The 15,779-nt window shown below is 40.1% G+C and overlaps 1 protein-coding gene across 4 annotated transcripts in view; it reads right to left on the bottom strand.

Annotated features, from left to right (window-relative positions):
• The window catches only part of LOC110991010 (calcium-activated potassium channel subunit alpha-1-like), an 85,397-nt gene that overhangs the window by 67,611 nt on the left and 2,007 nt on the right, over positions 1-15,779 (bottom strand). For all 4 annotated transcript variants that reach the window (XM_022256069.2, XM_022256067.2, XM_022256071.2 and 1 more), the window contains exon 2: positions 2,289-2,350. In XM_022256069.2, coding sequence (XP_022111761.1) covers positions 2,289-2,350 — 62 coding nt within the window. The remainder of the gene's footprint in view (positions 1-2,288; positions 2,351-15,779) is intronic.

Below are 15,779 nucleotides of genomic sequence, written 5' to 3' on the forward strand. Positions count from 1 at the left end.
CCTAGCTGATACACATAGGAAACCCAATACAAATTGAATTAGAGCAAACAGTCCTGACACACTAGGTATATGTATTTATACCTGTACATGTCCACAGTTTATATTTTCATCAACTACTGTAAAGAGAAATCAAGGAGCTTTCTAGTATAAAAATTTGTAGACATGCAATGAACAAGAGTGGTGTGACGGCGCTGTGACGCTCTTTGTAATTACAATGAGTTTACTTTAGGAGTGCACAGACGGGGGTGATGAGTACATAGACCATGCTTTCTATGTCTGTGGTTTAAGTTCGCACCAATGCTGATGTTTGGATCATACATTCTATCCCCAGCCTATACCGTGGGTTTTCCCTGAGTTGTCTTCCAATAAACCTGATGGTTTTCAGTTTCCTCGAGGCTTGAACAATAAAGTGTAGTGACCCAAGGAATCTCAATTAGCTTTTTTCAAAAAAGAACAATCATTATAATAAAACTACTTTCGGTATGACCCCGGCTTTACATTTTCTAACAAAACAGGAATATTGCACATGAGAGTCAAACAGTCCTGTAAACTGAAAGCATGCATTCACTGCTATTAACAACAATAAATATTTAGGCCTATGTGTTGTTGGAGTTTCCCAAACATTGTGACAATTATTTTTTACGCAGTGAGAGATCAACAACCACAAACACACCTATTAGGGAATAATGGCAGCTGTTGTTCTCATCAACATGTCTAAACTGAAGTGTGCACAAATTCCATTCCTCCATCTGCAGTGTCACTGGTACACAAACAGTGTATCAAGAATGACAGACAATTTCTCTGACACATGCTTGATTGGATCCACACAGTAGATCTAAAGTACTGTCCTGAAAAGGCTTGTTTTGTTTGTGGGTTTTTTGCAGTTGAGGTATCGCAGTACATGCAAGTCTCTTTATGGGAAATATGTCATTTTGGGTGTCACAAGGCTATTTTCCTGAATGGCAGTCCCAGTAGACATTTAGTAAATTTCACAGGAAAAATATTCGGGGATGGGTAGCTCATAACTACTCACAGCTACAGACTTGCCCGGCCGTATTTTGGAATCCTGTTCAGAATTAATATTTTTAGACAGCGAAGAGTATGCAAGTGAACAAATATGTTTACAAGCAATTACACCTTGGCTTAAAAGCGGGATCTAAAATGAACTTTGACTGACCATGACTGTACTTAAAGAACTCAAAAACCTAAGTTCTGATTTTTTTTATTATTAAAGATACGTACACATTCTGATCCACAACCCTAAAGAGTGGTTGGAATATTCAAGGTCACTTTGTGGGAAAGCCCAGAAAAACCACGACAAAGCATGTATTTGTCGATAGCCAATTCACATGCCTCAGTGCAGGATAAAAATTGGCATCCTGTGTGCATTTTCTATTTATAAACTGTACGACAATTGATCTTAAAATGATCAGACACGTGCTGATTGTAGATGAGACCTCTCAAGTCCAATTAAACCACAGGTCACTCACACTTCGCTCTTCAAAAGGCAAGAAATTCAAATTCATCCAGACCCCTGAAAAGGTGATTTTTTGTTTTTGCTAAAAATTGTGGAAATATGTTTTTTTATGAGAGGGGAAATTAAAATTAAAAAAAAAACACCTTTCTCTTATAACATTTCAAAAAAGTACGTGTGTTTTTTTAGGGGGGATGGCCCATTACCCTTGCTCTGGGTTCACAAATGTACTTGTTATTTTAATTGTGATAGACCTGACTAAACTCTCAGCTCGCTACTCAGATTCCTGGTGGTTTTGATCAATTTGCTGCCTTTACCACTCTTAATGTTGTTGCCCATTATTTAACAAGGAACCGCTGCATCTTTACTCTGCAAGGTCTATTGAGCACAAGCCCGACTACTGCATTGACTGGATCTGACTGTGAGTCTACGGTTTGGCTACCCAATGGACTGATGATGGACTTGGCCAGCCAAGCGTGAACGGGCCTCACAAGCGATCATGTCTGACTAGCCCATATGGCCATTAGCAGACACTTTCTGATAAATGGCATGACTTGTGCATTAAAAACAAGCAATGTCCACTCTGTGGTCTATAACTCTGCCTGTTCCTATCTGTGAAAATTTATATAGAGATCCTGAGGTCAAGGTGAACCTCAATTAAATAAGTGAGAACAGAAAGAGTTGGAAACAAATAAACCAAATGAACAACACAAATTACTGTTTAAAATATCAAGTCAGGAATTGAAATTAAAAGTGCACTTTCAAAATTGAAAGAGTTAGGGTGACATAGAAGGGAAATTCAAAAAATACTTACTTGCCGGTGTCTATTACGTAAATTGCATAGGATGCCATACTGATGCAAAAATAGGTGATCAGCTGCAGATTTGAAAAGAAAAAAGAGAATATTTGACAGAATAGCAGTTTAAAGATGGCAAGGAATAAAAAGTTATAAGCATTCCCCTTCCAACTGATTTATAGTAATTTCTCACATATTTAGTCATGTAAAAATATAAAACAGATTCTCAGGAGGGGTGAAACATTTTTCCAAGATGATGTGATGCATTTTCTTGATTCTTTTGTCTGAGGGACCATTAAGTCTGCATGGCTGGTTTGGAACTTGCAATTACTACGTGAAATAAATAAAAGTCAAATTTGTTGCAAATTTTACACACAGAGAGACAAAGAAGGAAAAAAGTGGACAATGGGCCAGGATGAAAATAGAAGCTAGGGACAAAGGAATTATTTCATTTTTTTGTACTTGGCCTTGTAATAATAATGTAACACTATACTGCAAATTTCAGTTGACGACATATAAGACTCTCACCCTCTCTATATGAAGAGTGGCCATACAACACATTAGCCATCTACATTCCTCATGAAAAAAATCTTGAATCTATCACTCAGTAAGGCAAGTGAATAGTTAATGACAGATCTGAGACCAGTGTGAACCCCCCCCCATCAAGATGTTACCAGCTTTTTAGAGCAAGCCACATAGCCTCTGTTCTCAATAAGAGATCTCAGCTGGTAATACAGTTGCTTAATAAAACTCTTCATTAAGCCATGACTTGTGGTAAGAAAAGTGCCCAAATTAGACGTTTATATTTCTTTTTTGTACATTGGATTTTTCATGTCCCAAACCTCAGAAAATTAAGTCAGTTGCATAATCAATTCAGTTTTATTCTAAAGATGCTAAATAGAGTACAATTCATGTCAAATTGTGTTAACAGGGCAATAGATTTGATTTTTAAGAACTAGTTTAAATGATTTAAACTCCATTTATATGTAAATCCTGAGTGGGCAGAAATGTCGTATCAAACCTGCAAAAAAATTATGTCAAACACAATTACATGTAAATCACTTTAGTCCTTTGCTGTAAACTCTTACAAACCCCAATATGATTCTGATTTCTTGATATCTGCATGTAACTCTTGTTTTCTGTGAGCTAACCTTTGCATAATACAGGTCAGTGTTCTTAATTCATCCTAAGTAAGTCAACCATGATATTTTGTCTGACAGCCCCAAACACCTGCTCCCATACAAGGCGCGTCAACAAAAAAGAGCATGTGCCCAGGAGTTAGTGAGTTGAGAAATGGGTTAAACGAATGTCATCTAAAATTCCAGCACCGTCTTCTCAAGATTCGCACTTGAAGTAACAGCACTGCAGACAAAACAAGAGCTGAAGAAATCGAGCCAGAGTTGACAAAACGGTTCTGAATTCTTGGTGAAGCCTTCCAATGATTAAGCCATTTAAAATTAATGGGGGGTCACATCACTCAGTCAGGAACAAATTTAACTGACAGGGAAATTTATATTTCATAAATTCAACTTTGTCACATCCAAAGTGAATTGAAGTCTGCAATGTCTGTTTGTTGGGTGATACAGATTTTGGTCATATTTCAAAAACTAAATTAGCGGCAGATGACTGAATGGCTGTCTGCTGCTGTTTATGACACATCATATGATTTATTATGCTAATATGGGAGACGTCATCATTTATAATTCAGGAGCCATAACAGCTATACCATGCTCCTGGCACACATCATGTATCGGTATTACAGTAAAGGTGGCTGCATGGTTTTAAGTTGCGCACACAAATCATTTCATTAGAACACGATATGACTGTGTCTCGTGAATAGTCAGACATTTATCTGGAAAATGCATTTGGGAGGTGAGCCACTAAAAAAAGGTAAAATATTAAACAAATATCAGGACAGGCATGAAAATTGGGGCAGGCGGTGATGTGAAAAATTTCTTGTAACAGCCTCAAACACACACATTTCTTTAATTTTTGTATATGAGGTTGGTCACAATGTGATGAAGAGTCGTCAGACCTGGGCAAGGCGGTCCTGTTTATACACGTCAACTTCAAACTACTCACTGGTATTGCTGGGTGCACAACCTGAAGATTCCCATAAAATTATTTGAAGCTGACGCACACAAAGTCATGTGGATCCCTGGGCCAACATTCCCACGTACATGTACATGTACATGTATCTAGGCCCACATGAACTCAACTCAAACTGTCTTGCGTAGTCTTGGCTTGGTCTTTGGATATCATGCTTCTTCTAGTCGAGTCATGACTGGGGCCAGTATCTAGTACTGGCTCCAGTCTGGGGCTAGCCTAAGTCATTTCCATTCTGAGGGTCCAGTCCACTAATTAAAGCCCCATTGAAAAGAGTGTAAAATCAGCACTGTTCAGGGCCCAATAGCATGCACGCCAACATCCCTGAGATTTCTGAAACACAAATGAAATTTTTGTCTGGTCACTTATCTTTCAATTTCTTTTCAATTTTTTGTAGATTAACCAATTACATTTTTAATTATTCCCACAAAACAAAATCACCCCCAACAAATAATTTTTCCAAAGTCTGATTGCAGCCATTTTTCAAGTGGCAACCCTCAACTTTCTCGGGCACTTAGGACCATTTTTCAACCGTAGTTTTTAGCCATTCTGCTCTCATATGAAAGCTCAAACAATCTCTTTTTTCAAAAGATACTGTGGGGGCACTTTTAATGCTAATGAGCTGGCCAGAAATCCTCACTTGAATTAGTGGTCTGCACCCCTCACAGTCAGGATGACATCACTGATCCTTGGTACTTCTCTCTGATTGGTCAGTTGGTGGCTGTTCCATATTTCACACTTTGGACTCAGGGTTAAAAATAGTAATGTGGTCTATGGGGAAAATCTGAATTATCGACTAAACTCTTTACATCAAATATACCTGAAATTTCACTGGTTATACACTATGAATATCTACCACACTGTGCCGAAAAAGTTTACAGTTATTTTTTATCACATTGCAGCAAAAAATGTGGAAAACATGCAAATCCCTGTACAAAGTGAATGGAGGATTGCCCCTTTGCCCAGACGTGAGTGACCGAGAGAATACACATAGCCCATGCCTTATATCTTGGATGTGTCCTTTATTATTCAATAAACCATCTCTATCATGTCTTTTTTGAGTCATTTCTAAGTGTCTTTGGAAGCAATCTGCCACCAAAGCAACCATAAGAGAGACAAAAAAATTTGCTCCATTTCGTTTGGTCCTTAATTTCAATCGGAGGGATTGAATTTTCACTCGAATAGAGTGAATTCTCACTCTTTGGAATTTAGAGTGTAGCAGGGAGATAGGCCGCGTCGGCCGTCGGTGGTTGCAGGTGCACGCGGCCATTTGTTTCAGTATATGCAGGTTTACTTGGCTTATTTGGCTACGGCTGGGATCATGCTGAGATTAACACGTGCATCTGCGGGAAGTGGCAGCATCCACTGAGAAGTGGTTCCTATTGGCACATGTACTAATGCCGGCCACCACAGGATTCGACCCCAGCCTTTTCCTCCGACGTCAAAGTGTGTGCGAGGGAAAATTTGGTGGCTGAATGTTAATTGATGCTCTCATTGGCCAAAAGTTAGCAATTAAAATAATTCCTATCCCTAACCTTATGATGCATAAGCACATTCATGAAAACAGTCAAGCACTGCAATTTCAAGATGTCTTTATTTGATAGACCGTTTAAAACTAGCAGCGTAAATGAATTAATTATGAGGATATTTCTAAAGGGGAGCATACTAGTTTCTTCTTAAAATAATACAGAAAGACTCCGATCCCAACGATGATGGGTTTTGCCACAAAGCACCCATATCTATGACCATGAATGCAGATAAATATAAGGACATTTACGACTGCGAACAGAATCAGACTGAAACAACTGACTAAACCGATCAGTCAAAGCACAAACCAACTTTAATATCGCCAGCCCGGTAATTACAGTGTGACAATGAAGGATAACGACGTCTCATTGAGCTTAAGGTTATCAGATTATTTTCCATGGAGGGAACGATGTGGCAAGATGACGGCAATGTTTCAGTTCAAGAGACGACAACCCAATTACCGAAGTGTAATGAATGCCTCCCCGACCCTTGGGTCTGCTGTCGCGCCATAGGCATGATATGTGGTGCCTGTCCTCTAGGGGGAGAAGCTTGGGGAACTTATTAATATATCAAGCAATGTCGGCACCCTTCCACAGAGATCTTTCGGGAAAAACCCTGACGCTTTGATTTGGTTAAGGCTGCTTGGTCATTCGATCTATCAGTCGGTCAATGTTAATTTGTTCATTTTGCTGGTTCGGGTCGGTTGGCTGGTAATGTTAATTGATTACCTGTAAAGTTTATTTTCCATTGCTTTTTCTACTAGCTTTGGTTTTGCTTTCTTTTCCCACTTTATGGCTTTTTGCATTTTAATCTATTTCTGTTAGTTCAATTTTTCTTTTTACTTGAATACTCGTTAATTGCTATTTTGACTTCCACCCCTCCCTTTAAGAAACTTCTTCTGTATGTAGTTGCAATATGGAAGAAAGCTCATTTTTGCGCTAGTGAGAATTTGAATAGGAGTATAGATTTTCATAGAGCATGAGCGACGCACCTGTCCGAATACACATGATCCCAGACTTGATTTTAATCAAAGCAACGTTCCACCGAACACGACAAAACGAATACGTGCAATGACTAGACGGCACAGAGTACACAGGGGTCACCCAAAGCCAATGCAATATTCCATACGGGAAGAAATCAGCTACAGCAATCATGTTGTTATGGAGACTTGTTAAGCTATCCTCCGCGCCCTGCCCATTACTTCTGCTCGCCTCTCTTGCCCGGTTTTGACGAGGCCGTTTTATCTGGTACGCACATTGAGCACTGTGCCTCAAACCTACAAAAATTAGGGGACCGACGAAAGATACGCCATAAGCATATTTTGTTTTAAAGTTGTGGTGCCTCTCTTTGAATTTTCAAGTTTGAGAAAGCTTCCAACTAGGTAGACGTTCGTAGGCCCACAGCTAATCTCAGTGCAGAATAATCTCAACATGGAATGTGACCGCTTGTAAAATTAGTCATAAAGCTAAGCTTAGGCCTAAAGAGTGCATATAAGGTATATGTTTATGACAGGTTTTCCTTCAATTTTAGTTTCCATACTTTCAAGAGAAAAGTAAAGAAAACACACTGCAATAGCGAATTTCAAGAATTGCCCGTAGGGTTTCCTTGGTAATGTGCCCTCCCCATGAAAAAAAATCTGAGCACCACTTAATGTTCTTGAAGTCTCTCCCGACTTCCCACCCTTTCGTCTTCCCCTCTTGCCGGGCACAGTTCAATCCTGCCTCAATCTGGATATTTCCCCGGACGAAAAACATCCTGCACTCCCAAGGTGCTGTCTACCGGGGAAAAGCAAGAGTCGCCCATGGGCAGGTTTGCTCCAGTTTCCCCGTGTACAGTGTACGCGTGAACCACTGGAGCAAGTCGGTATACGATATTATTGCTGGCTGTCAAGCGGAAACGCGGCGGCGGCACCGATAATTGGAGGTTGCTCGTCTGGTTCCCGCCGACGCGCGCACACACACCCAACACTCTGGCAATGTAGAAGGGAAATGGATTACAAACCATCGGCAAGGTTGTCAGAGGACACAAGCAGACTTCCAGGCCTCCTTGATTTATTTAATGTTGTTAATCCGCGACAGCGGCCGAGGAGGAAGCTGCATTCTCTTCTTGCCAAGTCTGCTGAGAAATGCCAACTAGCTGTATACCTTCAGAATGATAGACGAGATTTTTTTTTCCTATCGCTCTGTCCAAGCCGCTGCAAAGCCATATACATGCTAATGTTTCCTGAATCCCTTTTAGCCAAAAAAAATGCACACACCGGCTGTCACATGAAAGCAAGACCAAACATACAAACTTGACAACACGAGAGTGCTGTTCCGTGTACAATGATGTTGATTTGACACTGTTGTGTATACAAGCCCAGAATCGGACCAAACAGTGGTTAAACCAAGAGTATTATTAAATTTACTACGTCTTTGCGGTATATACCCGGGACATCGACACGCCGGGCAATTGAAAAGCGCTCCATCCCAGAGAAAATTCGGATAAAGTTCACAGCAAATATGTCTGTGTTGAGCATGCTATAACACCGGCAGAAGTGAATGAAAATGTTTTCCGGGCTTGGTAGAATACCAAATGGAGACACTGAATGGACACTGATCAATTATTACTCAAGAATATTCAAAACAAACAAACAAAACTTTGACAAATTGCTTTATCTTTTATCTTTCCCTGTGCATGAAATGTTAGAGTCAATCTGTCCATACCGCCCCGACGCGTACCAATATGTGGATGATAGTATCCTATTTGATGTGTTGTTAAGTGGAAAAACTGCAATTTACATGGCAGTTCAAACATTAAAGTCCGTCTTATGCCAGCCTCTCTCTAATTTTGGTTTCATATAGACCATTGGTTGCGGGGTACTCACTGTTCGACGACCATTCCTCAGGTAAAGAGGGCCAGGTGTCCACATTAAATTAAATCCATTGGCAAGGTTGAACATTTTGTGTCCTAGCAGCATATTGAAATAAATGCTGTGCTCGATATGGGCGACTTCAGTATTGGAGAAAACGCCTTCAACTGTAAACTAACAGCCGAACCATGGTTAAACCCAGTATAAACTATACGCTGCGATTAGACAGATTCCTGTAGCGAAATAATCAGTTATCATCCAGAGAGATAAATATTAGTAATTACAGTGTAGCTGTGTGGGTGTGCAGGCGTATCATTTGCTGTGTGTGTTTATGTGGGGTTTTTTTTCAAAACATTATACAGCTATAGTATTTGATTGTTGTTTCTCATGCAGGAAAACATGACTGAGCCTAAATTTAGAGAGAGGACTGGGAACATGGAGTCCATTGATTTTGCAACCATTAATGAGGTCCTCTGACAAATTATTGCTTCGAGCACTCACATTTCGCGATGATTACTAATAAGTTACTTAAAAAGTGTCAAGGTCAAATGAGTATTTTATCTAAAGAGGCACACCAGTAGTAAGTGAATTTGCTGTTTCTTCCACACCACGGATCCTAGTGCCCTTACCACCCTTACCCCCTTTGTGTGTGAAGAATTACATTAAAATCGAGAACTTTTAGGATAAGTTTAAATAATTTTAGAAAGAACAATCCTTCACTACATCAAATCTTGAATGACGCAAATCCTCCTGTTGGAACTTAACACAGCTAACGAACAAACGACTTGTCATTGGATTTGAAGAGGCCTTGCCTCAGACGATCAGCGAGGAAAGTTACGTTTATTTTAATATATCTGTGATCTTAATTATGGCTCCTTACTGCCACAGAACCAACAATTAGAAATACATACAAGCATATTCTAGTTTAAATCCAACTTTATTGTCGCAGAAGACAGCAGCAATCCAATTTTGAGGAAGCATTGGGTGGCTTTTTACATAGTGTTTTGAAACACTTCAAATATTTTTAACTTCGAGTACAGGAGCATGCAGAAGGGGTCAAATCTTGAGCGGGAACGGGGGCGTGTCTTCAACCCCCCCCTCCCGGTTATTCGCCACTGCTAATCGTTAGGTGCCATGACTATTCACCCTCGATACTACATGTAAGTTAATCCACAGCTCCATAGTTAATCCAGCCAGACCCTCGATCCGGCGAAGACACAGCGTGACCTTGTGGGCGGGTCGTATCACAACGGATCGGCCTGAAAGTCGCGGCCTTCCACTTTGCCGGCTCGTCTCACGACTCCGGCTGTCGTTGCTATGAGATGGCACGGCCGGACATGGGCGCTAATTCGTAATGCACATGGAGCGTGGCTGCGGGAGAGCCGTGACCGCACACATCGGCTAAACCGATTTCTTATACAGCGAAATGGCAGAGTAAATAATTACACCCAATTTGTAAATACAGAGTGGGACTGCTGTGCGGATGCATTTACAGTATTCCTATTTGTGACAAATGTCTTTGGTTTGAAAAGGACATGCAGTAATGATGTTCGTTACGGGTTTTCTATGTCATTACTAAAGTAGGCCCTATCAAATTTTACATCTGCTTATCAACGATGAATCTATGTTAGATACCGGATTATAAAAAAAATCATTGAAACGGAAGCATTCACTGTAATGACGTCATTTCTGTACAGCTAAGAGTCACCACAAAACAAAACCACGAGCAAAAATATCCCCCCCAAAAATAATTTTGAATTAAGTAGACAGTGCACGCCATGTAAATAAAATATATCCCGCTGTAGTTGAAGATATTTTTATTACAGATTTCTTTTTTTTTCCTTTCCATATCACTGGCAATTAAGTCATTTTTACAAACATGAATTCCACAATATAGTAAGTCTCTTAACATAAAGATAATTGCCATGCCATAAATATTCAAAGGTATAATTCACACACCATTGGTGACAGTGACCTTCAACGTCATGCAGGCGTTAGACGTCATCGCCACTCTATAATGTGACATCAAGTGACACCGCTGAATCGGTCATCATCATACAGAAAGCTCAAGGGTCCTTCCCCGTGAAATCCCAAATCAGAGGCCTAATGACCTTATTCTCATGTCCTTGGAAATAATTTTTAAAAAGTCGCTGTTTTTAATCAAAAGATACAAACTACCGGGTGGGATTGTACACACATATTTTTAAAATCATTTTTCTGAAACTTATCATCTCCTCTACAGGCTAGGTTATTAAACATTAAGTTTGTATTCGTTGAGAAGAAAAAAACTATGGGAATACTCGAGCATTGCTAAAGGTAGGCCAATATCATTAATTTGAAAAGGGCGTACTTGCAAATTTTGACGTATATCTTCCCGATCGCGAGCTCAAAAAAATTGAGCGTGTTCCTTTCAGTTACTAGAAAGATTACCCTTAACTGCATTGTCAAATTCACAGTACGGTACTAAAGGAATGACTCTTGAGCCACGTCAGCTGTGAACAAGAAAACCAGTGAATGCATTATTTCCGCGATAAATTAACAAATTTGTCGTTAAAATATAGCAAAGTCATCTTCAAGTGGCTAAACTAAAGCAAATTTGTTCCTTGCGGTTGTTCTTGTGGTTTATGTGGAGTCTTTTTCATATGTAACATTTTAAGGTTTCCACATCCTAATTCGGAGTTACGACATTCGTTTTAAGCGGTCGTTTGACGGAATGATTATCAGGGTTACAAAGGTTGTTTGCATGCAATGTTCATTTCATTTCCATGCGTGTCATATTCTGTAATTTATATATCTAATACTTGACAATTTACAACTTTTTTCTCAAATTGGCCTTTAAGAAAATAATTTCACTTCAGTTTGACTGAACTCTGCCCTTAAACGTATCTGACTTATTTCATTAACTAAAACTTGACGTCAAAGACACTTGAGATTCAAAATATGAAACTATAAATGAAAGCAAAACTCTTCAATGTAAATAGTAACAATTTGTAAATAATTCTCGAATTACACTCTACTTACACTTTTATAATCCTCTTGTGCCCTTTTCGTCTTAAATCTTTTGTTTAGTATGATCTTGGTTCACTCATATCTCTTTATCACTCATTTCTGTCTTATGCCTGCTTTTCATCCTTAAATGCGTTATTTTGTTATCATACAAATACTCTATACTGTCAAGCTATAGGAAATAAGAAACAGAGACGAAACTTTTGATAAACAGTTCTTATGCGTTAAGCATTGGTAATATCGAAACTATTTCCGTTGTAATTCTTATGACTGAGAGAAACGCGGACCGATTTCTTTGCTTGCATTTTGCACACAATTTCTTACTGGTGGAGTCCAACTATACCCATCTTACACGTAGCTTGCAGTATCGGATTGAATAGCCAAGCACGCAATTTTAATTTCAAAGACTCTTTAAATATGGCCTAGATAAGTTTGTCATCAGGTATAAGCCTATATGAGATATCTTCAGTTAACTGAAAATTGAACTGTATGTGCGTTCCAAATCACGCAAAACATGGAAAGGACAGTCCATACTGTGGGACTTAATTGGCTGCCAAATCTATTAAATGGGGTCGGGATAACCTATGAAATATTAGGCCTTATCATAATGAATCACTGCAGTAATTCCACGACTGTTATTCCAAACCTTTAGTTTCAGTAAAATAGTCTGTCTCGTATAAAAAAGAAACAACACATACACCGCTTGATGAAATGAATATCAACATATAAATTGTGATGAGTTATTTTGCTAATGAACAAAAAATCAAACAAAAGGGTCAGCCATATCGAGCCATGTTCGAACAGATCCTCTTTCGGTGTGGTCATTTATGTAACGTTCATTTGTCTTTACGATCAGTGCTCGTTTCAACATTGAATAGCAGAGGGGGACAGAGATTTTGTCCCGTCAAGGTCGTGTATATCAACACGCGTCCTTTGCTCACGTGGCAAAGCGCTGGTCATAATTCACAAGGATATCACTGTATTCGTACGGAGACGTGAAGAGTCCCTTGCGGCTGTCGGATCATATGGCATTCGCACGGGGCGCACTTCACATGAAATTAATTAAAGTGGGCCGTGTTGGTTGTCATTATGAATATTGCTAGAGTGGTGCCCGCCAGCGCATTTTTTCTTGAAGGATATGCATTGTATTACGCGTTGCTACGTGGTGGCCATGATAAATGCATGCAATAACCTTCGTATTATTAGATGCACTCGGATGCCCCTTGCCCAAGCGAGAAGAAGAACTGTCGCCCCGTAAGAACGTGCCTACCTGTTCTGTCTACTCAGAACTGACAACTGAGTGTTACATTCTAACAGTCTTTATCGGCAATGACCTGGAGTTGTGCTATGCCATCATGAACATTTTGGATTATAAGATTAGTCTCCTTACGGGAAGTTTTTAAATAAATGAGTTCAACAAGAAGCTAAGAACAAATGTTTACTTCAGTTATGAAATCCCATTCATTGTAAAGGGAGCAAAATTACAGCGACGACAAAGTTTTCATTCATCGTAATTGAATGGTACGTTGGTAATACATCCATGTAGGCGATGTAAATTTTGTTTAGAGTAGCATCCAAGAAACCAACGTGAACTTCAAATCACGACACCAGTTATCCTGCTAAGATCTCCCTCACGAGTTCCACTTCATTATTATCCAAGGTGGACACTGACGAGGAAGATATTAAGAAAGTCTCCTGCAGAGATCTGCATGTGTAAGACTCCTTTAAGTCTGGCTGAGCACAACTCAAGCTTGTTTATGCGACTCCTTCCCTCCCCCGCAAACAGGCCTCTAAACATTTATATACACACTATACTTTGAATGGTTGCTGAGCGAGAGGTGCAAATAGGCCTATAATGAACCTGCATGGCCGGGAATCCCCCCCCCTTATAATACACAGTGTTTCGCCCAAGATTTGCCATGATTGTGTGGGTGTGTGTGTGGGGGGGGGGGGGGGGTTCGGGGTTCGGACCGAAGCCCCCTCCCCCCTAAAAAATGGCTCATGAAGCCCCTCGCCTTCCTCACTCCCTTTGTGCCAAGAGGGACTGGAATGTATGGTTGTATCAGAAGATATCTAAAGATGTTGGATAACTTAGGCCATCTTATGTCTTCGTTTTTCAGAATGTGTTTTTAATATAAAACAGAAACACTAGGCCTATTTGAGGGCTCAAGCTCCCGTTTGGTGCGCTTCGCAAAACTATCGTGTGCTTAACTCAGACGAAGAGGTATATTCAGCAATTACATGTGAATGTATAGCATTGGCCTGTAGATATCAGGCCTAAACAAAATGTATTCAACTGCGCAACACTATTTCAATGATATCTTTAGCAGTTAATACCATTCGTTCAATTTGTATACCAAACACTCTAGAATGTACCATAGTTTCTCCCATTCATTTCTTTAAACTCCGTATGAAATATTTGGTCAACACCTCCTTAGTTGCCAAACACCATTTCCAGCCTGCTGAATATTCCGGGCACCGAAAGGCCACGGCGGGAGGAAGAGGTGTGATAAGGCCTCTTGATGGAATTGATATCAAATCCAAAGTGCCCAGATAATTAGAAGGTGCTCCGACCGAACGGGGTCCATAAAAAAAGGCCGCCATCCCGCGTGTTCCCAGTAAACCCTTATGTCTATGCATTCTGCGTATTACTTTCGGCCAAAAAAAATAATATGCTTGTACTTCTTCACACAGTAAAAATGTTAAGATTGATGCCGTCGCTGTGTCAAAAGGGAAGATCATAAGCGATAAAAGAAGCAAACTTTTCTGTTCAGTCTGTAAGAAGTCTCTTAATCAAACAATACAAAACAAGACAAAGCAAAACTGACAGTGATCAAGCTCTACGGAGGTTTGTCTGATTTGATTAAAGGTAAGATGCATAGCAGAATGCGTTTCGCCGTAAACGTAGCGAGGCTTTAACATTTAAAGAACAGAGCTGGAGTCGCAGATTCAGAGGAAGGTTTGGGGTCACTATCCACCTCACCACTCAATGCCATTTTTGGTTTTTAGGAAGCTACGTCTCAAGGTTAGTGGACCCCACTAAAAGGAACAAACCATGTAGGATCTCATTTTGCATGTACGGTTAAGGAAAAACAAGGGGATTGACCCCGAACCCCGTCTGCAAAAACATTTCCCAAAATTCCAACTTTCCCCCTCAGTAAAAATCCTGGATCCAATTAATTCTGGAAAGGCATAAAATGAAAGAAGCTGCACAGTTTCACCCAAAAAAGCAAACCCCAATGTTTAAAAACGTTTGAAATTTGAACGGGCCTAGATCGTTAAATTTCTTCTCGCAGGAAAAGAGGGACCGAGTCAGACTCAATATTGCCGAACCTTGGTCATGATTATTCCTCGCCGATGATATTATCCTGCCACCGTAAACATCTAAACTGGACTTGAAAATACCAGATTTTCCAAGAAATTCGCTCGTGTGAATTGCCAGAGAGCCTGAATTTCGGATTTTCAACCTCGTACCTTCAGCTTTCCTGTTGAGGTTTGTTTGTTTGATTGCTTTTGTTTTGGCCTGATGTTTCTTGGATTTTAAGGGAGCTATCAGGCGAGCGGGAAGGAGGCGGTACATGTATTTGTGGCGTTCAAGGCCCGGCAGCTAGTTGGAAGCTCTTGGTAAATATGTCGATAAGCCCAAGCCTTTGCGATGCAGATACTTACTGTAGTCGAGAAGATTCATCAAATAATACTGCTGCTAACCCTGTCTTCAAGCGCTATCTTATGATCTACAACGGGTTCTTTTTGGTTTGATGTCGGCAGCTGTGTATATATAACGGCGGTAAAAGTGTCCCTGTTAAATCTACCTTCAGACAAACCCTCGCCGACTCGATTTCCCGCGTCTAGTTTTTAATAATATGAGCAAGCTAGCCTTCGTCTCGGTTCTTCTTATGGGATTTAATAATTGACGACATCGGCCGTTTCACGAACACCTTGAAAACACCTGCGGCAAACTTTGACGTACTTGGATTGAAGGGTTATGTAGGGGTAAAAGATGGACAAAATCATTTCGG

This window comes from Acanthaster planci, linkage group LG03 (genome assembly GCF_054643075.1).
Source record: "Acanthaster planci isolate LZ-2023a linkage group LG03, COTS_SCS, whole genome shotgun sequence".
Lineage (NCBI taxonomy): Eukaryota > Metazoa > Echinodermata > Asteroidea > Valvatida > Acanthasteridae > Acanthaster > Acanthaster planci.